This window comes from Saccostrea cucullata, unplaced genomic scaffold (genome assembly GCF_032062105.1).
Source record: "Saccostrea cucullata isolate Sc308-1 unplaced genomic scaffold, CSIRO_AGI_Scuc_v1 ctg285, whole genome shotgun sequence".
In the NCBI taxonomy this organism is placed as follows: Eukaryota; Metazoa; Mollusca; class Bivalvia; order Ostreida; family Ostreidae; genus Saccostrea; species Saccostrea cuccullata.
In genome coordinates, this window is record NW_026930592.1 from 310,018 (window position 1) to 332,595 (window position 22,578).

Consider the following 22,578-nt stretch of genomic DNA (forward strand, 5'->3'; position numbering starts at 1 on the left):
CAGTTTTTCTTTACTTGTTTAGGAATATATCCCATTATTATATTGTCTATAAATAGCCCCTACATAACCAATTCAAACGCACGCGAACAGTTCATAGTAGTCACAGGAGGGTCAGTGTGCATGCGGCGCATTGTGACGTCACAATCATAACCTCAAACAACGTTATCAACAATGGTTGCAAGGGTGCAGCCAGCTATATATCTGAGTCTGAGCAGGAAAAATGTTAGACAAATCTATCAAAGGATTATTTGGACGTCGTCTTACACATAGCGAAACTCGGAAAGGAAAACACGGCAATCTGATTAAAATCAGATTGGAAAACATGGGGGTTACAAACTGTAATATGGAAAAAAAAAATTATTTTCATTGACAAAAGTTCGTAAATTAAGATGGTGTCGTCATGCAGCTTTCAGTCTTATGTAAGCCTCTATTCAAATCCGGACCATATCTAATGAAACAATTATGGACCAAATTAGTGTTGAATATGATTTGTTATTCACCAGAAAAATATCAATATTGACCTCTGATGAATAACAAACCATATTCTACCCCAAAACAGTCCATACTTGTATAATATCACTTGCATTTAGGGTTTATGTCTCCCAACTTATTTGATACCGAAAAGCATGATATAAGTGCGACCATTTTTTTTTTTAAACCGAGACGGGGTACTCACATATAAGTTGATGTTGCAGGGATTTCAGCAACCTCGTTTAGAATCAGTATTTATATAAATAAATAAATATAATATAATGCATAATCAATTATTGTTTATAAATTATATATACTTGGAAGGAGATATAAACTTCTCTTTCTTTTTCCTGATTATACTCAAGTCTGCGGTATACTTTGATAACTGACTGAACCTGAAAATGATGAATTCATCAAATTATACCTTCCCTGTCTATTGCAACAGTTACCAATCATTTTACGATATTTCCCCCTGATGTTTTTGTCAAGCAAACAAAACAAAATAAAGTTTCCTCGCGCTTGTGCACTGTCCCCTGCACATTGAAAATAACTGAGAATATTGTCTACGTCCATTGCTGTTTTGGACTCTGTGTTAGAAATAGCAATGAAGAATGTTGTTGTTCCCCAAATTCGAAGTAAGTAGAGAATAATCCACATGAAGCAGAATCGTTCATCTTCATTTTTTAGATTCCCACTAACTACATCACTCCAACAGATGTTTTTATCTTTTTGTCTCTAAAAATACCATTTTTCATTGCATATTTATAAAATAAGAAAAAAACATAGCAAACTTATTTGTTATTTGTAAGGTCAATACGATGATTTAGCGACCTAAGGAGTACAATATTAACACAGCCCATCAATATTACAATATCACGGTGGTCAATATTGTACTGCGAAGAAGTCTAAATTATCGTATTGACCATAATACTGCACTATTTGTTTTATTTTATGATTCAATGATTAAATGAAACAAATTCATTAAGCTGTTCGTGCCATCTTACGTGTTCACATTTGCTAATGAAGTCCTAGCCAAACGAAATGAGAAAAACGGGATCAAAGAATCTTAACAATTCTTGATTAAGTCCTGACTAAAAGAAAATACACATTGCTACAATATTTTTTCTTGGGGGGGGGGGGGGGGGGGTCGTTGGAGTGGAGTAAAGGATGGAGGATTGACGTCTATTCATGAGCCTTTTAATGAATATGTTTATTCTAAATTAAATTTAAAGATATACCTTCAGAAAAAGGTTTGGGGGCTGCAACCCAAACCCCACCATCCCCACCCAAATTATATATTCCCTTTTGTTAGATGTTCACCTGAATGGAAGTTGGTATCAAGTGAAATAGCTTTCCAAAAAACTATTTGGAATTTCCATGTCTATTTTGAGACTATTGTAGATGAATTAAATCCTTATATTGACTTTGAACGTCACCTGCAGATGGATAAATGTATAACGTAATATTTTTTCTACATTGTTGGATCTCAGCCAATCACAGAGGGTGGGGGAGAAATTATTCAATCATATAATAAAAATCAACATTTATTGATGATCACCTTACCTCGATGTACGTATTTATTTTCAGCATCGTGTAAACAGAAAACGATAGGACGTATGTCATAAGTTCCCAGAATTTCCCGGTCATTAACATCAGCACTATTTGCTGTGTGTGGATTTTCCTGTCGACTACTTTGATCCAGCACCATGAACCTGCAGTGCCAGCTGTTTGTAGATGGTTATCTCGGCCGAGTTTGTCCTCAGCCAGGACAGGAATACAAATAATGGCTATACTCAACAAATTAAAAGAGAAATGTCAGGACTTACAGGCACATATTTAAAAATTGTATATTAATAAATTAATGATTCTGCTATTTATAGTTTTCGCGTTATCATAAAATCTTATTTTAAGCTATTAATCCTAAAAGCCATCTCTCAGATTAAATTTCATTTTTTAATAAGATTTTTGTTTGGGTTATTACTTTTGCTTGCTTTTGAGAACGCAAAAGAATGTTGATTTTAGCTTATTTGTCAAAATACTCACACGATAAAGGTTTAAAAATTATTACATATTTCGCACAATGCATTATACACATTTAGTTTTGAAAAGCATACCTGGTATAACCCAGCCCGAAAACTGATATATGATATTTAGAAATCCTTTCCTTTGAAAGTCTCCTTGTGTCCGTATTAACACGTATATATATGAACTGCAATAATAGATGTAGGCCTTTCAACTGCCGCTAGGGTTCGCTGTTATGAACGATAACTCGTTGCTGAATCTTGTTTAGAGCAGGTCCTAGGTATCGAACTGTTTATAGACAGGTCAGTTTTTAGCATTTCCCAAGTGTTTCTCTGCTGTCAGTAGAATCCAGTGGTTTTAGAATTTCGCACTAATGTTAAACTTATTTACTATATAGTTACAGACACCGTTAAATTACATATAAGTAAAATTTTTAATTAAAATGAAAAGTGAAGTCTACCCTCCTTCGTAGTTTTAACCTAATTTAATTTTTGTACTCAGTCTTTCTTCTTTGTGCTTAGTAAAACAAGTAAGATAATTAATTGCTGCATTTACTCGTAAAAATATATATGTTCATACAGGAAGCGCAAAAGCGCGAAAACAAAAAACATGACATTATATTTTCTTCTTCATAACAATCGTCAAAGAGAGTTAAAAATTAATGTTGAATATAGTCTGCTCCCCATTCATTTGACCCTGTTATTTCAGGTAGAGTGAAGACATTCTCCTTCTTTTGGTCAACACTTTTGTGTACAAAACAATGTAAGGAACCGGTTACCCTTTTGTGTACATATCAATGCCAATGCTGAAGCAGCCTATATGTCATTCGTATAAACGATAACTCATAAATCGGCACTTAGTTGGTCAGTTTTCACACCCTGAGTTACCTGTCCTTAAAACACACCATCGAAGTAATCACTTACAAATAATTAAAATTTTTAATGATTTAATTAAAGGCGTGCATAAGTTATTATCTTTTTAGATAATTTCATGTATCTATAAATCAATCTCTGAAATGTTTTTTAACATATGTGTAACTTGAAAAATTAGTTGAAAGCCTAATAGATGTCCACGCAAAAGAACTTAGGTTAGAAAAAGTCGTGATAAAGCTCTGAGCTTTGCATAGTGTGTCTGAGGTAGAGTTTCTCTGCTGAACATTTAGGCGAAGGAAATTAACAGTGCCAATAATATAACCCGATGCTGTAAAAATGTCAGCAATAGTAAGAAAAACAAGGAGTTTTCGGACAGAGGTTTGGAATTCTGGTATCTTGAAGTAAGTTAACAAGAGTGCAAATCCTCCAATAAGCGAAAGAGAAGAACTGATCAGCGTAATAGCCGCCAAAGATACATCCTGGGTAGAGAGATCCATAACTTCACTTTCTATGACAGATGTACATTAAAATAATGGTTGCAGCATTTTTGTCCAAGTGATAGATAACACTTTGATAGAGGAAGAATTTGTATCAATATGTGTAATCTATTGTGAACTAAATTTTGATATTACTGATTGCTGACACATATTTACACGCCAGCTTATTTGATAATTAGAATTGTTATAATTACGTTATGCTTTGTTACTTAATATTTATAATTTATCTATATATTGTATATTTTACCATTTTAAGATCCAACGATTCAATGAAATATGAAGAAAACAAATTTTTTTCATGCCCAAAATCTATTGAAACAATTAAAAAAAGGAGCAGAGAAAATAAGGACCTCAAAACAGCAGATCAAAGGTAGAATTATGTAACAAGGAGATTTGGGCATCTTCTTTCGACGGTTCACAAAGAGTGATTCTTTGTCATAATTCGATAGTGGAAATATAGTGATAAAACAAGAATAGATATGGGTTACCCCATATCCAAGGATATTCGACTTTTTGATTTAATATGTTTAACAGTGTTTAATGACATTTAAAAAAATAAAACTGCACTGTCTAGTTAAAGAACTTGTGTAAATTTCGTGAGTCCGTAGCATTACGGTCACCCAGTCTCCTAACCATGCTAACAAACAGTACACATACCTATGTCCGCAAGACCAGTTAGCCTTGGTCTATACACACGTGCGATGGAGTTGTCAAACGGACTCCCGCAAACAGAGAAGTTTCGATGGCAGACAGAACTTTTTTTCATAATTAGATCACATGAATACAAATTTTGATTCCTAAAAATTAGACGACTGTCAGTTTAGAAATCCCCGGCCAGTTCGGGTTTTGTTACACATTTTACAGGTACTCTCCCGATGTGTAGTTTGTCTACACATGCATGACATGTGCAGGATTGAAAATTCCGTCATTTAATATACTATACACACAGAATGATTATTTTTTTCTCTTAGATGAAACTATATGATAATTAACGAACAATTAACATGATTTTATTACAGTTGTTGATATTAGTATAATCAATTCATCAGTGAAAAAATATCAACCGAAGAATGACCTATATATTCTCTGTTATCAAACATGTTAAAAAAAAGCTGAGGAGGGAGCGAGCGTAGGAATATTAACATTTTTTATTTTCATTTAGGGGGGAAAGTGATCTTTGGAGGAAAAATTAACATTAATTTTGGTTTCTTTTACGTATGACATACACAACATTATTCTTATCATGAACAGTTATGTTGTATCTACTTATTAATGATGGAACTATTTTCGTCGGAACAATTTGTGTGAGTCGCCGCTGAATACAGTAATATATCTTGCACTAATAGTATGCATTGATCGAATATATTAATAACAATTGAAAATAATTGAAGACTATTTATACTAGAATTTCCTATAATTAAGTTATAAATGTTTTACTTAAAATTAATCATACCGGTAATTAAATATAGATAACTAAATATGTATCATAAACTTTTAAATGGTGAGCTTAAGGTTAAATTGAAACTTACGGTTTGTCTTAAGTTGAAAGAACACTGCGAAATTAAATTAAAAGAGGGTAGCAACTTCCTGCGAGAAATTTTATCTAAAGGAATAATTTAAAACGCAAAAAATTGCACATACATACAAAAAAATAAAATAAAACAAGCTATTTAATGCATTCCCAAACTCAATCTTTCACTCTTAAGGATAACTCGCACTCAAATTAAACATGTATAGTGTTCTAGATTTCATTTGAATAAAACTCAGTTTTTTCTTACTTAGATGTTTGCTATGTAGCTTAACAATTACCTAATTTCAGAATCCATAGAGCATCAGAGTAAATTAAATTTGCAACATCAATACTATTTTTTCTTTCGTCTTGTGCACTTTTTGGACGTTACCAAAAGAGAAATTGTAAACTGAAGAAATCTCATGTTGATATTTTGAAACATACATCTGTGACATCAATCTGGGATGTTATTGGATTTTCTATTTAGAAAAGTATTACAAAATTCAGATCGTCTGCTTCTTCTCTGATGAAATTGGACAAAGATATGCATGATTTAATATCACAATTAACATGCATTTTTATACATATTAGAAGCAAGCATGCTAATCGCTTTTCAGTACTTTGATTATATTCATCAATGTTCATTCCATAAATTGTCTCTTCTCAATAAAATCATTTAGTCAATATTTTAACATAAACTAGGAAATAAACCAACGAAATGGTTGTTTCTCTTCACTACCTCTCTTTGTACAAGGTACAATGATAATATTCAAACTCAACCTACGATGCATTCAGTGATTCATACCTTGTTCGCATTTTGCAAAAATTACCAATAGTTTCACGATACTTTTTTCTGATATTTTTGTCAAGTAGACAAAACAAAATGAAGTTTCCCAAGGCTTGCGCACTGTCACCTGCGCATTGGATATACATAAAGAGAGTATCTGCATAAATTATCCCGTCGGACTGTTTATTAATCACAGCGAAGAAGAATCTTATTGTTCCCCAAAACCGAAGTAAATACAGAATGAGCCACGTGAAACAGAATCGTTCATCTTCATTTCTCAGGTTAGCGCCATCTACATCACTCCAGCAGTAACTTCTTTTTTCCTGTCTCTAAAAAAATAAAAAAAAACAAAACATCGCATCAGAATTCACTCGTTATCGTCGGCAGTGCTTCAGTGAAAATCAAAGATCATGATAAAGCATAAAGAGTAATAAGGAGTCACTTTTTAAAATAATTAAGAGTCAAAATCAGCAAGCATCGAGCATTTAGTTAAAAAATGTGGAAAGTGGCATAGAAACAGATTTGGTTAAAACTCATGTATAAATTTTCAGAACAAAGGGTATGATAGAAAAAGGCAAGCCAAAAATAATTTTTTGCATTGTTGCTATGGAAACCACGCGCCTTTCAAATAGCGTGTTTTGTACTTTATCATGACACTTGAATTTATGGTCAAACAAATACTTTTTTATTACTAGTCATGTAAAAAAGCTTTTTAAATTATTATTTTATTTATATGAATATACTCTATTTTAACAACTGTTGATTATTAAAATTCTCTTCACCTTTTGATGAATAAAACTAGTTTTTGGAGGTTTATTTTGCTTTAAAAAACAGCAAATTTGAAGTACTCTATAAGAAATCTACAACCACATTAAAGCTTATCAACATAAAATATTTATTAAACAGTATTTGTTCTAGAAGAATCAAGAAAAAAATCTGCAGGCAACTAAAGCATTTATATATGACAACTGATTTAAATCCATAATTTTCTATCAATTTTGCTTCAAATTACCTCCCTTTGGTATAGCTCTCTAACATAGGAGGAATAAACGGTAGTTTGCTTACATTGTTTTCAATAACAATGTACAGAAGACTAGCAGAAAATTACAAACTTGGAGCAGTCTGAGCCTCATTTTTGACGTTTTCATGAGTCTTAATTACGGTGAGTGATTGAAATTTTTACAATTTACCATTACAACAGTTACTGAAGAATGTATAGCATAAATTATCCATGCAGTAAAATATGTAACACTTGGCAAGTGTTTTTGCACATTTCAATTTTATTCTGAGTGATTATATATGTTAGCATTACTTATTTTATAACTAAAAACAAAAATTAAAGATTATGCATGGCCTGCGGAACCAGGAGGAGGGAGTATGCCCCCCCCCCCCAATAATATTGCTGATATTAAACTAGTCGCTCACCAGCTATATAATGATTATAACTTGATTGATGGTCGATTAAATAAAAATTCTGTATATAATAGTAGATATCTTTATTTACCATTTTAGATAATGCATGCTTTTCACATGAAAAATTATGAATTTATGAAAGCCAACACTATTATGAAATGTTTGTAAAATGGAATGACCTTTGTTATGGCGTCCGTAAAAAAGAAAAAGAAAAAGGGGCAGGGGGTTAACTCTGTACTTAATATATTTTAGTTTAGGAAAGGGGATTACCTTGGAAGTATTGTGATACAGACAAGTGTATTATGTACTGTTGTGGACTAGTGGTAACTGAATTGTATATATACCACAGTAAAATAATTAATTAAAAAAAAAACTTTTTTAGCTGATGTCATCCAGTGTTTACTTATAAAAGAAAATTCATATTCAGCTAACATTTTCTCCGGTACCACTGAACTAGGTTCAAATAATAAGCATCATGAGATTTAAAGCACGTAAATTTATGAAATGAATATCTATACTTCATTTTTTCGGGGGGAGGGGGGGGGGGGTATTGGAAAGATTTAGAGTTTTGACAAAACCTAGAACCAAATGACCTTTATTGCAAGTTTTTAAATTTAAAGAATATTTAAAATCAATGCGGTCTCAACTTTGTGTTGTATACTAAGTACTTCTGTTTTTAGAATGAAATTCGGCACTTTGAAGCCAAACTCGGAAAGAAGCAGAAACAGAATTGGATGAGCTGATATAGAATAGGACAGGAAAAACATGTAAATAATACATTTAGTAAAAACATTAACTTTTTAAAATGAAATGATAAACCATTGAGATTTCTTGGAATTTAATTGATTCCAATAAACATGCTTTGCATTCATCATCATTCCTCAAGCTCAAATAGAAATGGTTCTAAGTATACTGTATGACGGCAAAACTGTATAATATTTAATATTACATTTTAATTTTATCACTTTTTTCAGATTATGAGAATACATTATTACAGTACAGACCATTGATGCTGGAAGTGAGTGGATAGTGTTACTGGAGACTCAGGGATCCAGAAAAAAGATCCATAAATTGTACAGTGTATTCACGAAAGTGGATAAAATAAAATGTTCAATCTAAAAGTGACATTGTTTGTTTGTCTGTTAGCATTTTTTATTGATATAAATCTAATAACTACGTATCAATTTTTAGCATGCAGATTCATAATTATTAGATAGTCGAAGAATCTTAAACATATCTTTATATTCTGCATTTTGAAGTATCATAATTAAAACAAGGTCGATATTAAATGATCGATCAATTAAATGTTAAAACTGACAAAATCTTTTTGTGAGAAAAAAGAAAGGGAGCTAATTTATATATGGTACCTCATGTTGGACTGATGTTGGTGTGAGTAAAATAAAAATGATGATGAACTAGTTTAAAGTCAGACGACACGTTCCTCAAATTTATGTTTTGTATCTCTTGGTATTATATATAAAAAAATATTCATATTTGTCATTCTTTTCTGATTTCTACATTGTTTTCGAAATGTTTTTTAGATATAGGAATGCCCATTAGGGTTATTAATGAATATCTTTTAGGGTCAGTTCAAGTTTAGACATTCATATATATATATAGCTCTTCAGGATTTTTGTTTTAGGCACCAGTATAGATACTGAGGTCTTAACTGTCTTGCAATATTGTTTCTTAATAAGGACAGCAGGAGAATATATCATCGGTTCAATACCAAAGGTTTCAGTCATTCATTCTTGACAGACATGGTATCATTTTTGAAAGTGCATGGTATGGGATAGGCATAAAAAACTGCAAGAAAAAAAGGGGGGAAATTCACCAAACTCGGAGGGGGTAACATCAGGTTATGTTGAGAAAAAAATTGGGTGGGGATGTCATCCCCCCTACCCAACCCAAACCTGATGCTACATGCCTGATTGATATGGTTTTACTTTAAAATAATGTGAGCTGTCATAGTGACTCTCTTTCATAAACTATAATTATTGTGAGCAAGCTCATAAAAAAAATGCTATTGCATTAAATGTTTTTATTTCAAAAAAGGTCCAAATATTAATTAAAAACCTTTTTAAAATTTTGCTAGTGCAGATATACATATTAAAAATGACTATGACATACATGTATACTCAAGTCATACATGTAGGTAGTAAAACCATTGTGTTGAGCACAAACTTCCAATAAATATGTAAATGTGCCAAACTCATATAGTACACTTTTACTGCAATGACCTTGAAAAAGCTATGTCCTTGAGTCGAGGTCAAACATGTTCAAATGAACTTCAAGGTCATGACAAACCTACAGCTCAAAAATAATATCCGAGATGAAACTTCAAGTCTTTTCATTAGAATGTTACAGAATGGGCAAAGATTGCACTATTCTTCTACCAATGACCTTGAACTTGTTCAAATGACCTTGGGTAAAGTTTTTGACACATCTCTAGATCACAAGCAATCTTAATATCAAGTATGAACTTTCAGTGGAACTTCATTAAAATGTTATGGACAAGGCAAAATTTTACATACATATGGATTGGTGAACAAGGTGATTGCTACCCCCCCCCCCCTTTTCCAAGTTTCGTTTATGAGGAATGTAAAATTCCTTTTGAAATTAAATATGCATTTATTTATCAACAATAGTAAAATTATGAGTATGCTTTGATCAGAACAAATATGACCAATATAATGGACACTATACATGTATTCAAATTACCCCCGTCCCTTCAAAAAAGCTTTTAATGCCAGATTGTCACGTATTTTAACCATTTGTAACTTTTTTCTATTAAAGTTGCCTGCAAATTTTATTGTATAGATATTACATATAGATAACCCCTAACAAGATCACATCATTAATTTTTCCAGCAGTGGTTGTAGATTTTGTGTATATAGTGATAAACATATGTAATTTTTTTTCAAAAATAATAAGCATTGACGCCATGTTCTTTTCCCGTTGTCATGGCAACAATATGACTACAGAAATTTTGTTTTTCCTATTTTTGGAGAATAAAGTAATTCCATCTTTTAACAAATAAAGTAACCAAAATACCTTATCTTATCACGTTCAGAAAACATATTCATAGAAAAATGTCTAAAAATCATTGATTTTCATGAGGATTTATGAACCCGTTGCTAAGGAAATGAATTTCCTTGGATACCAGTCCCTACATACGTTCGAAAAAAATTTTAATTGTGTTTTAGCATTAGGTAGGACAAAATCTTTCATATACCAAAAGCTTTTGAAAAAATAAAATTTTGACTTTCCATTCAATGCTCGATGCTTGCTGATTTTGACTCTTAAGAAGATGCCATAATGAAAATAATTTTTACCTCAAAGTACGTGTTTATCTTCAGTAACATATACATCGAAAATGACAGGACATACGTCATTAGTTCCCACAGTTTCCCGGACATTAGCATCAACACTTTGTCCGGGGTTCCATCGCTGTGTTCGACCTTGACCCAACACCACAGACCGGTGACTGTAAGTTGTCCATCTCGACCAAGCTTGTCCATGATCAGAAAACAGATAGTGATGATAGCTACAACCAGCAAAATCTAATATTATATATGACCTCAAAAGGACTGCACTTTAAAATGTGATTTTTTTTCTCGGACAAACAGTAAAACAAACATACAAGCATATACAAATAAACGGATGGACAGAGTATAAAGTATACTAAGTATGTCCCGAAATTTTGTTTACTGGGCATAAAAAAGGAAAGTACTGTATGACTGCATCAAGGAAATATTACACAAGAGATCAAGAAATGAAAACCCTACCTGGGCCAACCCAGCCTAAAATATAATAAACGATTTTCAGAAGGCGATTTCTTTCAAAGTCCTGTTGTATTCTAATGGCCAAAAACAAATGAACTGCAATGATGGATGTCCAAGCAAATGAACTAAGGCTGGCGAATGTTGTGATAGCACTCTGTCCTCTACATATTGGATCTGTCGTGTTCCTCTGGGAATCGTCCAGTCTGAGATAATTAGCAGTACCAACTATGTATCCAAATGCTGAAAAAATGTCGGCAACTGTAAGAAAAACCAGAAGTTTTCTGACAGGAGTTTGGAATTCTACTATCTTGTTGTAGGTAAGCAATAGTGCAAATCCCCCAGTAAGAGAAAGAGAGGCACTAAGCAGAGTAATGGCCGCTGCTAAAGGTGTACAATGTTTGACCAGATTCATGCTGTTCTTTATTGATTAAGATACAATGAAGATTTTTTTTAATAAAATGATGGTTAGATAAACATTGATGTAATCTTAAGTAGAGATACATGTATGCTCATCTGTTTACATTTAAAGGGCATATGAAAGCTTCCATCTTTATCAAGGTAGTCTTTTTGGACTATGGAATGTAATTAGATAAATGAAGTTAAATACACTACATTTTGAGCTAGACATATGCAATCACTATAGACAATGTCTTTAAATTCATCAAATCCTATATTGAAACTTAAAATAATTCTATCTGATTATATATAAAATCAATGTACTTCGAATGATAAAATAGTAGAATGAAGGTAAATTCCATCTCAAATACATGAAGATTTCAAATTAAACGCTAGCAATGAATTAAATAGATTATAATCGTCATGTACGAGATAACAATTTTGCCAGTCATGAAATAAAGCATCATCATTAACAATTGATAAAAATGGGTAAGCCCCCTTTGCATACGCAGTGCACATCAAATGGATTTTCACATAATCTCTTTGTATCCATTTCTGTTGTATTATCCAACACTGGAAATTAGTTGATTATTTATTGTACGTATATTTCTACATTCTGTATATTTCCCTTACATCCAATAAATCTAATTATTGGAGAGCTCTATCATATTGTAAATTAAATTTTACAATCACCTCTATCCGGTAAATACAAAGTTTACAACCTCCTATTAAGAGGGTCATTCATAAATTTCGTACACAATTCATCATTTTATTTTTACAAGACTGAAGATGAACAAATTTTCATATGTAAATGCATTTATTTTGTCAATCTGTGAAGTTCATTCAATCTGATTAAATGAAACTCGTGTGAACGAATTTTAAAAGCAACATGTTTTGTCATTACGGAGCACGGTTAACAACATAGTGATGTCAAAAACAATGTCCATGTTAAAGACTACACCTTGTATTTCCTACAAATAAATACAACCTATTACTTCCAAACTTTTAAATGAATTAAAAACTTTACAGGGCTTGGATATCGAATATCTGAAACATAATCCTTCATTGTGTTCATATTCTTTTTCACCCTATAACTATGGTCCTGCTGGAACATTATTACTAGTGACATTAATATCGTAATAATAAGGACCTTAAATCACTAATTTTAAAAGGTCCTAAATATAAGAAACCCCGATCCTTAAACTGGTGTCGTAATTTCATAAATATTATGGATTCTGTAGACGATTTCGCCAGGCGATGGGCCAGACTTGAAAACGACTTTTCAACCTTATTTACAACTGTACAACTATTCCCCACGGTAAATTTCAGTCCAGGCTTTCTGACATCATTGACAGCTGCTGCTTTTTTAAAAATAAAAATGGAATTCGTAAATTTACTTACCTTGTCATTGGTAATTTGCAAAATTACTTTGTTAAAACATGCTGATTGTACACACGAATACTCTGAAGACAATATCTATGTGTTTTTTGGAGACCGGGTCTTCGAATAATCTGTTGGAATTCCCTTGGTTACCAACTGCGCCGTTTTGAGCAGATTTATTTCTGTTCGATATGAAGCATAATTTGATCAAAATCTTTCACTTGAAAAGAAAACACCTGCTGTGACCCTCAACTCAACAACCGTTGTCAACGATTTTTTCGTTATTTCCTATCATGACAAGGCACACACGGCGAGTGTTCACTCACCCATGGCACCTGATTCCGCCTCTTTTGTTTTAGAGGTCCATTTTGCTCCGCTCCTATTTTGTAATGTTTATTTGACTTTTGAGCTCTTGAAATACTGTTCGTTATCTCCATATATTTTATTCGAGAACGTTTCTCAAAATTACTTTACGTTTTCATTTCATGCATTTCATCTTCCCAATTCATAAAAACGTATCTATAACATTTGACATTACGTTTGCTAACAATTGTTCTATTAGAATAAGTTCGATTTTCAATGTTTCAAATTCTTCACCGCATAACTCTGCTTTCACAAGTTCCGCAACAGTGAGGCGCACATTACGTTTAATGACGTTACTTACTCTTTTGACAAGATTTTTAATTAGAATTTCTTCTTTGCAGACTGTGCATACATTCAAAATCTTTATAATTAAAAATTATGTTTTCATTACATACAAATGCATTGTTTATTTTCGCATATTTACTGGTTTATCCAGCATTTTAAGAGTTTGTTTTAGAGTATCCCACATGAAAAACAAAATTTTATTGCTATTCACTGCAACGTGACGTTTTTTTTCACTTCATGATTTTTTGCTTTCTTTTTTAAAATCAAGTTTGTCTGTCTTTAGAAATGAAGCGATGTATTTCATTACCTTATAGCATCTAAAGTAATAGAACGATGCCTATCTTAAACAGTTAAATTTTATTTATTTTATGTGCCAATTATTAGAGTTATGGCTAAAGATATTATGAAGTGCAAAACTAGTAAAAAATAACTTCTTTTAAATTCAAAGCGGTGTAAAGACTGATGTCACTGACGGAAAGGTTGTTTTGCTTACTAGCATGCATGCAAGTTGTTGCATGCACAATTATCATAGATTAATTAAAAGATATATTAAGTTCACAAGTGGCGTATATAAAGTGAACTCATTCTTTTGAACATTGAATAAGAATTGGCTTCAAAATGCTTTTAATTTTGTATTCAGAGATTTAATATTCTTTTGTGCAGTGTGTCAACGCACTTAGAAAAAATTACACACTTTGAAAAATTTTGAAAAAAAATGGGACAAAATGAAATCAATTTTCACAGTGTATTGTATTGAGAGTGTACATAATTTTTTTTTACCATGGAGGCACTAAAAAATTGTATAATTCAAAATTCCCGTACATTTAGAAATCGTAACCATTCTTTAAAAAACTGATGAATTGGTCTACGCTCATTGAGAACGAAGAGGAGACAGGTAGAAGGCCCCCCAGCCCAATTCTTTTTCGTGCCTAAATATTTGCAGTCAAATTTGTCTCTTTATTTCTTAAGTTAACGTAAAATTAATGAAAAATTAAAGCAAGCCTCCCGAAAAACGCAAAAAATTGTATAAGCACACCTTAATGTATTAAACGATACAGTTGTCTGCTGTAACTGAGATCACTCCGTGTTAAAATGTACAACGGACTTTGAAAAATTTTGCACTATGTAATGAACTATGTGGAGATAACGAACAGTTTTCGAGCTCAAAGGTCCATTAAACATTATAAAATAGGATCAAGCAAACACGGACCTCCAAAACATCAGAGGTTTGAGCAGGTGCCGTGGTGGAGCGAGCTTCCCCTGCCGACCGATTGCACCCGCCGTGTGCTCCTTGTCATGAAAAATCCATCGACAACTCAGTGTGTAAATAATTGCCTATTTAAGTTCAGCTTTCATTCCTTGAATTAAACACTCGTCTGACTACATTGAGCTTGTTTTCTGCCAAATAACAAAAGACATGTTTGTTCCAAAAATATGTCATTTATTATGAAATGACAACATATAATAAAATACATAAAACAGAATTAAAAAAGACTGGGAGAAAATGTAACCTTAAAACACAATTCCTGAGAAAAATTATTAAACAATTATGCAATAACAATTGGTCTCCCAGTATGTGACTATTACATAACATATATAATTTGGCAAAATAGGTGGCGGCCTCCAAATTATGGCCTTATACATATGAATTGTCTCAAAATCCCATTATTTGGCCTAAGGCCATTCCAAGTTTTTTCTCTGTTTAGCGTCCACCCATCTTTCTAAAACCTAGCTACCTATTCGCAAAAAACACACAAGTCAAAAAAAATAAAACACATATTTTATAGTTATAAGAATGACGTAATTTAAAAGATATGATTTCATTTATCAATTTTTCATTAAGAAAGTTATTTTCTTCAGCAAAATTAAAATATTAGATATTGAAACTATTCCAATAATGAAATATTATAGAAATATTTAGAGATATTGCCGAAAATCATAAATTTTGACCTGAATATTTAATTTTTGGACTCCTGATTCTGTTTGTTTTTTCTGACATGGGGTGTCAAAAACCAAGGCGCACGCGGACGCTAAACACAGAAAAAACTTGGAATGGCCTAAATGGGATATGACCACACAATATAATATACATATAAAAAGGAATTAAATTACAATGAAAACATAGACATATGAGTATGAGGTGTCCTAATGTACAGTTAAAGTCTGTTTGGGGATGGAGGTGGGTAATCCGAAAAATATTTCAGCAAATGTTTGGCCGTCTTGTCTTTACAATAGCAGTAGAAACTAGTGCTAATTGTAACGGGAACCGTTACAGATGTTCCCCAAACGCTCCCCAACTCCCTTCTCGTGCCATATTCCCTGTAAGTTTCATTAAAGAAGGCTACATCTTTGCATTTTTGACTTTAACAACGTTTTAAAGGATACTAATTATATTCAAATTTTAACATTGCACGCGTGCCTATGTAAATGCACCTGCATAATGACCACATAATCTTGTCTACACTTTCTATATATTAAAATATACTTTATATGAAAGCATTTCGTTCAAAAGTATTAAAACTCACTCATTCAAGTGTATTTTTAATTTCACTCGTTCCAATGCACGCATGTGCGACGTGCATGATGACCATACCTATCTTGTAGGAGGCACTTATATCTATTTATGTTCTAAATCCCATCCTGTTTGGTTGAAAACAAAGGGAATTATAGCCATTTCCAGTTTCAGCCAATCAGATTGCAGCACATGTGCATCCACGTGATTTCAAGATTTTTTTGTAAATCATATTGTAGAATATATAATGCATAACTATGTTTTAAATTTCAAAGCATTTCGTCAAAAAACAAAGGGGAATGTAGCCATTTAAAATTTCAGCCAATCAGAATGCAGCACACGTGCATGCGCGTGATTTCTGAAATTTTTCTGTAAATCATATTACAGTGTATTCTAAAGTATGACTATGTTTTAAATTTCAAAGCATTTCATCAAAAAACAAAGGAAATATAGCCATTTAAAGTTTCAGCCAATCAGATTGCAGGGCACGTGCATGCGCGTGATTTCATGAAATTTTTTCCATATTATATTGTGGGATATCCTAATTCATGACAATGTTAAAAATTTCAAAGCATTTCATCGGAAAACAAAAGAGATATTGAGATTTTTGTTTCAGCCAATCAGAGCAGGCGCACGTGCATGCGCGTGAGTTCATGCTAATTTGACAGTGTCATATTATTAACACTTTAATATATCCTTATGTAATGAGTTTCAAAGCATTTCATCAAAAAATTTAAAAGTTATAGCTATATTAAGTATATCAGTCAATTCACTCATTTCACGCGCACGCACGTGCAGGCGTATGCGCGCAAAATGACCTTCGTTCCGCACACCTACACTACACACCTATTAACCCTAAAAAGGTTTTAGCTCAGTTGGGTGAATAGTTTCTGAGAAATATATAAATTTGGAGATCAAATAAGAAAAAAAAAAAATTATAATAAGAAACAGAGAGAAAATATGTTCAACTCCGTTTGGGGAACATAATAATGATGCTAGTTCTCTTATCTCAAAAGGATAAAATTACCGGGGGGGGGGGTCCCACGGGTTTGCAGATAATGAGGCACAAAGTGGGGAATTACAATTTAACATATCATACATGAAACTTAGGTTGAAATAATTTTATAAGCATAAAATATCATTTAAGTTCAGCTTTCATTCCTTGAATTAAACACTCGTCTGAATACGTTGAGCTTGTTTTTTTTGGCAAATAACACAAGACATGTTTGTTCCAAAAATATGTCATTTATTATGAAATGACAACATATAATAAAATACATACAACTGAATAAAAAAGACTGAGAGACAATGTAACCTTAAAACACAATTCCTGAGAAAAATTACTAAACAATTATGCAATAACAATTGGTCTCCCAGTATGTGACTATTACATAACATATATAATTTGGCAAAATAGGTGGCCTCCGAAATATGGCCAAAAAAGGAAAGGCTTCAAGCATTTCCTTGCATAAAAAATCCATCGACAACTCAGTGTGTAAATAATTGCCTATACATATATAACAATTAGTATAAAAACGTCAGTCAGCATTTGACTTAATTAATTGTACTTGCTGACACGGTCAATGTATCAACCATAGGAAATGATGACTTTAAACGAGACTGCTGAAATTCTTGCTTCATCAACATGATTGTCAATGGCTTAGGTCGTTTTTAAAATTGTTCATACGTAGAACATGATCTTTCGTATCTAATAAACTGAGAGATGTAAACCCCTTTTGTAGGTGACAAAGGTATATTGCTGCATAAGTAAGTGAAGTTGACGGTTGAAAAGCTAAAGTCATCACGTTTATCATAAACCTTTCTTGTTAGATAACCATTCATAACCATTGATGCTTTTTCTAGTAAAATAACCTAATATGAAACAGATGTGTTTCCTTTTGTGGTACTTTAAAATTTCAAGCTCATTGGGATATCTGGTGTCGATATTAAGAATGGAAACAAAAATTGTTTAAACGTCGTCAATATATCTAAATATCGAGTTAAAGATCACAGGAAGTGTTTTCCTCTTTTCGTGTTTAAGATTTTGGACGAAGTATGCTTTATATGAATACAAAAATAGGTCTGCTAATTACGGGGCACAATTGGTACGCATGGGAATTCCAATACATTGTTGGAGGACCTGGTCTCCGAAAAACACATAGATATCGTGAATCAGAAACTCAAAAATCTTTTTATTATCAACTTCAGAGTACTTGTGTGTACAATCAGAATGTTTTAACAAAGTAATTTAGCAACTGATCAATGACAAGGTAAGTAAATTTACTAGTTTTATTTTTATGAAAAAGCAGCTGCCAATGCTGTCGGAAAGCCCAGACTTTAATTTATACTGAGGAATACTGTATATAAAGTTGAAAAGTCAAATTTCTTTTATGTTATTGCTTTTGATAATTTTTTTTTTGTTTTCCGAAAAACACAGATATGTGAATCAGAAACTCAAAAATCTTTTTATTATCAACTTCAGAGTACTTGTGTGTACAAAAATTTAATTATCAATGACAAGGTAAGTAAATTTACTAGTTTTATTTTTATGAAAAAGCAGCTGCCAATGATGTCGGAAAGCCCAGACTTTAATTTATCCTGAGGAATACTGTATATAAAGTTGAAAAGTCAAATTTCTTTTATGTTATTGCTTTTGATAATTTTTTTTTTGTTTTCAAATGTTCCAAAAGTTTCTTGGAAAATTTAATTATCCGGATCTGATTTACACTACTTCTCGCGAATATATTGTTGAAAAGTACTCTTGAAGTACAGAAAAAGACTTGGTAGAATATGGTAGAAAAAAAAAATCAAAATGTGTTAAATTTGGGACCAAGACAAAGCACTTTGAAAAAAATATTTAATATCAAATTGCATAATTAGAGAAACCCACAGAGATATAAATTTCTTATGTTTAATGGCAAATAATGGCTATGGCAGCAGTACAATTTTTTAGTTATCAGCGATCAGCAATCATTTACTGGTATCAATCGTAACCAAGATGAAATTAATAAAACAATATAAAAGTCAACCAATTTATTACTTTAGATGCAAAGCACGTCTTTTTTCGTCGTTTTCAAAGGAAAAGGAAGTAGCTAGGGTTCAACTAAACTACGAAAGATGGAAAATCGGGGTATGACGCTATAACCCCAAATACCGGTTTCTCTAATAACGCAATTTAAGGAGATGGGTGAATTTAGCGTGCAGAAAGCCCAATAGCTTCAGATATATAAAAATCATATTCAAATTGTGAATCTAGTATTTAGAGTAAAGTTCCCATAATTGATTTTTATGAAATCATGATAAACAAAAAGTTTTGAGGAAAAAATTTCGTTAAAATTTATTCTTTTATAGATAAAAAAAATGTGGTAGCCATTGGCAATAAAAATCCTGAGTTGCATTCTCTATTGAGACTAGCACGCTAACCACTACACTACACAAGTCCTGATGAAGTCTAGCATTTAAATCATGTTTGTGATATGACCATTGACTTAAGGGACAACATACGAAAGTTATGTCATAAAATTATATTTTTAAGGTATAGTGGGTCATTGCTCCATAATTTTGGAAACCAAAATATGCATATTTTTATGCAATCTTTGAGGATTAACTTTCAAAAAAATGGAGAGAAGACCCACTCATATCGAAAAATAGTGTTATAGTGAAAAAATGACTCGTTTTGTCCTTTTTGTGTGTATAATATTTCATAGGCAAATAACTTCAATCTTCGTGAGATTAGTGCAAGTTGTAGAGATTTTACATAAAGTATACTTTAATGTTAGATGAAATATTAAGGAAAATTTTGATAAAATTGAGATTTAATTTTTCACCTTCATGTTTGTCGCACTATGGGCTTATCTCTCGTCATGTTCACCCATCTCCTTTCAGCAATTAAATCGAATCGACCATATTAACGCACTTTGAAAAAAATGTGCACAGTTTGTTCAATATTCAATATTGAAAATTTTAGATATGGTAAATAGTAGGATTTCTCATAATTTGTATTTGGATATGATTTTTATCCAACGAGTTGTGTGCTTTTTGTCCCCGAGCCTCGGGAGATTCTTTTTATTACATGTTTAATACTTCACAACCAATGTTTTACACTGTTTATATAGGACTCCACTTCATTTTACTTCACGCTAATACAAAAACCATTGTGACGTCATAACTGGGATATCAAAAAATATCCAGTGAGATATCCACGGGATATATATATTATTATAACAGTAACTTGATCCGAAGGGTCGTATCACGTCGAGTTGACAGGCGCGGATCATCAGATCTAACGAGACGCGAAGCGCTCTTCGGATCAAATTACTGTTATAATGATAAATTTTTTATATACCCCCTTATAACTAGCAAAATATAGCGAAATAAAACTTCAGAGATCAATTGTATAATTTTTAGCCATAAAACGAAGCATAAAAACAATGGACTTTTTGACGCGCAATAAAAATAACGCCATGTTTCTGCGTACTACGTCATCAGTTTCAGAGAGTGGTGATATGGATTCAGAAAACCACACTGTGGTGATCCGGAAAGTCGGATCACGACGTCACGTGATAGCGTAAAATCAACAGTAAAATTGAGTGATACACATTTAGGTATATAATAAAAAGGGGTAAACATGGGATAAATAATTATTTGAACATAGGTAGATAACTTACGGTGATGACTTCACTTCAGTATCTGAGATATAGACGTTTTACATATGACCTTTGAGGTTTGTATACTTATTTAAAATAATTTTCCATCACAAAATGAATTTTTTTTATAGTTATAGAGAAATGATTTTGTAAAGATGTATAAAAATTAAATTTTGCACTTTCTTTAATATATATTGCATTTGATTTTGTAAAGTAAATTTTGCCAAAATAAAAGCAGTTAGCTATTATTGCTTAGAGAGTTGGCCCCTTTCTTTTTTTACATATGGGTGCGTTGTTTCTATCTATCATATGAAGCAGAATTTGTCCAAAATCTTAAACGTGAAAAGAAAAAAAACTATTTGTAGCCTTCAGCTCGACATTTAGATATATCGACGACGTATTTTCAATTAACAATGATTATTTCCATTCTTATGTCGATGCTTTATATCCAGGTGAACTTGAAATAAAGATACTACAGTCTTACAAATCTGTTCGGTATTTAGATATTGTACTTGAAAAGGACATTAATGTTATCTTACAACCAAGCTTTATGATAAACGTGATGACTTTAACTTTCAAACGTCAGCTTCCCTTACTTATGCAGCAATATAAATCACCAAGTGCATACGGGATTTATATCTCTCAGTTGATTCGATCTGCAAGAGCATGCTATACGTATGTACAATTTCTAAAACAAGGTAATTTTTTGACAAACAAGTTGATGAAACAAGAATATCAGCAGTCTCGTTAAAGTCATCATTTCGTAAGTTCTATGACCGATACAATGACTTTGTCAGCTAGTACAATTTATCATTGAGTCAAATGCTGACTGACGGTCTTCATACAGGAGAAGATTTTCATTTTAATCATTTCCTCTTTTAAATGCTGTACTAATTTTGATACTTCAAATGATTTTAAAAAAACTGTAGTAAAATCCTTAACTTTACTTTATTGATAGGTTTAAACACTTAATTAATATTGTTAATAATATCATATTAATTAATAATATAATATTATTAATAATTATTAATTATTAATAATTTTGATACTTCAAATGATTTTAAAAAACTGGAGTAAAAATCCTTATCATTAAGTTATTAATAGGTTTAAACACTCTGTTAATTGTTTGAAGTATAAAATCATGTACAACTTATAACAGCAGGTCTTTAGAATATATTGGTTTATATTTATCTCATACGGTAATAACAAATTCTTCTACGTTTTCCATTGATGTAGTTGTACATCACTGTGGTTTACACGTGCCTCCTGATCATGTAAATTGATGCTGAACATACGAGAAAGATATCCACGTCTCTTCCATTAATAAGATGGTCGGATAAAGGGAGGCATGATCTCGGATTTCTCCACCTGGGAGCTCTCTTTGGGTGAACAAAGGGAGATCTAACATGTAATATGTTTATATTTCCTATTGCAATTCAAAGTTTTTTCCGATTAATCGCTACTAATTTTAGGATGTTACCGATATGTAATATAAGTTAAAAGTTTTCTTCATCGAATGAAGATTGCCAATTATATTTGTATTACAGAAATTGTTTATTCAAACATTTCATTTCCCCGTTCGCCCCCTGCTTCGTAGTGACCCAGTTGTAGAGTATTTTAATGATGCCATGGGTAAAAA

The 22,578-nt window shown here is 32.0% G+C and overlaps 2 protein-coding genes and 1 long non-coding RNA gene across 3 annotated transcripts; 1 reads left to right on the forward strand and 2 right to left on the reverse strand.

Moving 5' to 3' along the window:
- Window positions 1–831: 831 nt before the first annotated feature.
- On the reverse strand, window positions 832–4,628 carry LOC134229213 (G-protein coupled receptor 157-like). Its single transcript, XM_062710922.1, has 3 exons — window positions 4,520–4,628; window positions 2,035–2,258; window positions 832–1,206 (listed from the first exon to the last, which is right to left on the reverse strand). The coding sequence occupies exons 1-3, from the start codon at window positions 4,626–4,628 to the stop codon at window positions 832–834; spliced, it is 708 nt and encodes a 235-aa protein (XP_062566906.1).
- A 1,408-nt stretch (window positions 4,629–6,036) lies between these two features.
- LOC134229194 (G-protein coupled receptor 157-like) lies at window positions 6,037–11,915 on the reverse strand. Its single transcript, XM_062710897.1, has 3 exons — window positions 11,361–11,915; window positions 10,908–11,119; window positions 6,037–6,488 (listed from the first exon to the last, which is right to left on the reverse strand). Exons 1-3 carry the CDS (start codon window positions 11,767–11,769, stop codon window positions 6,153–6,155), a joined length of 957 nt encoding a protein of 318 aa, XP_062566881.1. The 5' UTR covers window positions 11,770–11,915; the 3' UTR covers window positions 6,037–6,152.
- Window positions 6,721–8,756, forward strand: LOC134229193 (uncharacterized). Its single transcript, XR_009984146.1, has 3 exons — window positions 6,721–7,321; window positions 8,253–8,339; window positions 8,547–8,756. It is a non-coding gene; the product is annotated as an uncharacterized LOC134229193 (long non-coding RNA).
- Window positions 11,916–22,578: the final 10,663 nt, after the last annotated feature.

Bases quoted from the DNA above. Each gene is read 5' to 3' on its own strand.
- LOC134229213 (XM_062710922.1), bottom strand. From the start codon at position 4,628: ATGAAAAAAAGTTCTGTCTGCCATCGAAACTTCTCTGTTTGCGGGAGT. The intron at 2,259-4,519 runs GTATGTGTACTG...TGTTGAGTATAG, and splicing joins AACTGGTCTTGCGGACATAG to CCATTATTTGTATTCCTGTC. The intron at 1,207-2,034 runs GTAAGGTGATCA...TGGTATTTTTAG, and splicing joins AAATAAATACGTACATCGAG to AGACAAAAAGATAAAAACAT.
- LOC134229194 (XM_062710897.1), bottom strand. From the start codon at position 11,769: ATGAATCTGGTCAAACATTGTACACCTTTAGCAGCGGCCATTACTCTG. The intron at 11,120-11,360 runs GTAGGGTTTTCA...TGCTGGTTGTAG, and splicing joins TTTAGGCTGGGTTGGCCCAG to CTATCATCACTATCTGTTTT. The intron at 6,489-10,907 runs GTAAAAATTATT...TTATTTTTTTAG, and splicing joins AGATAAACACGTACTTTGAG to AGACAGGAAAAAAGAAGTTA.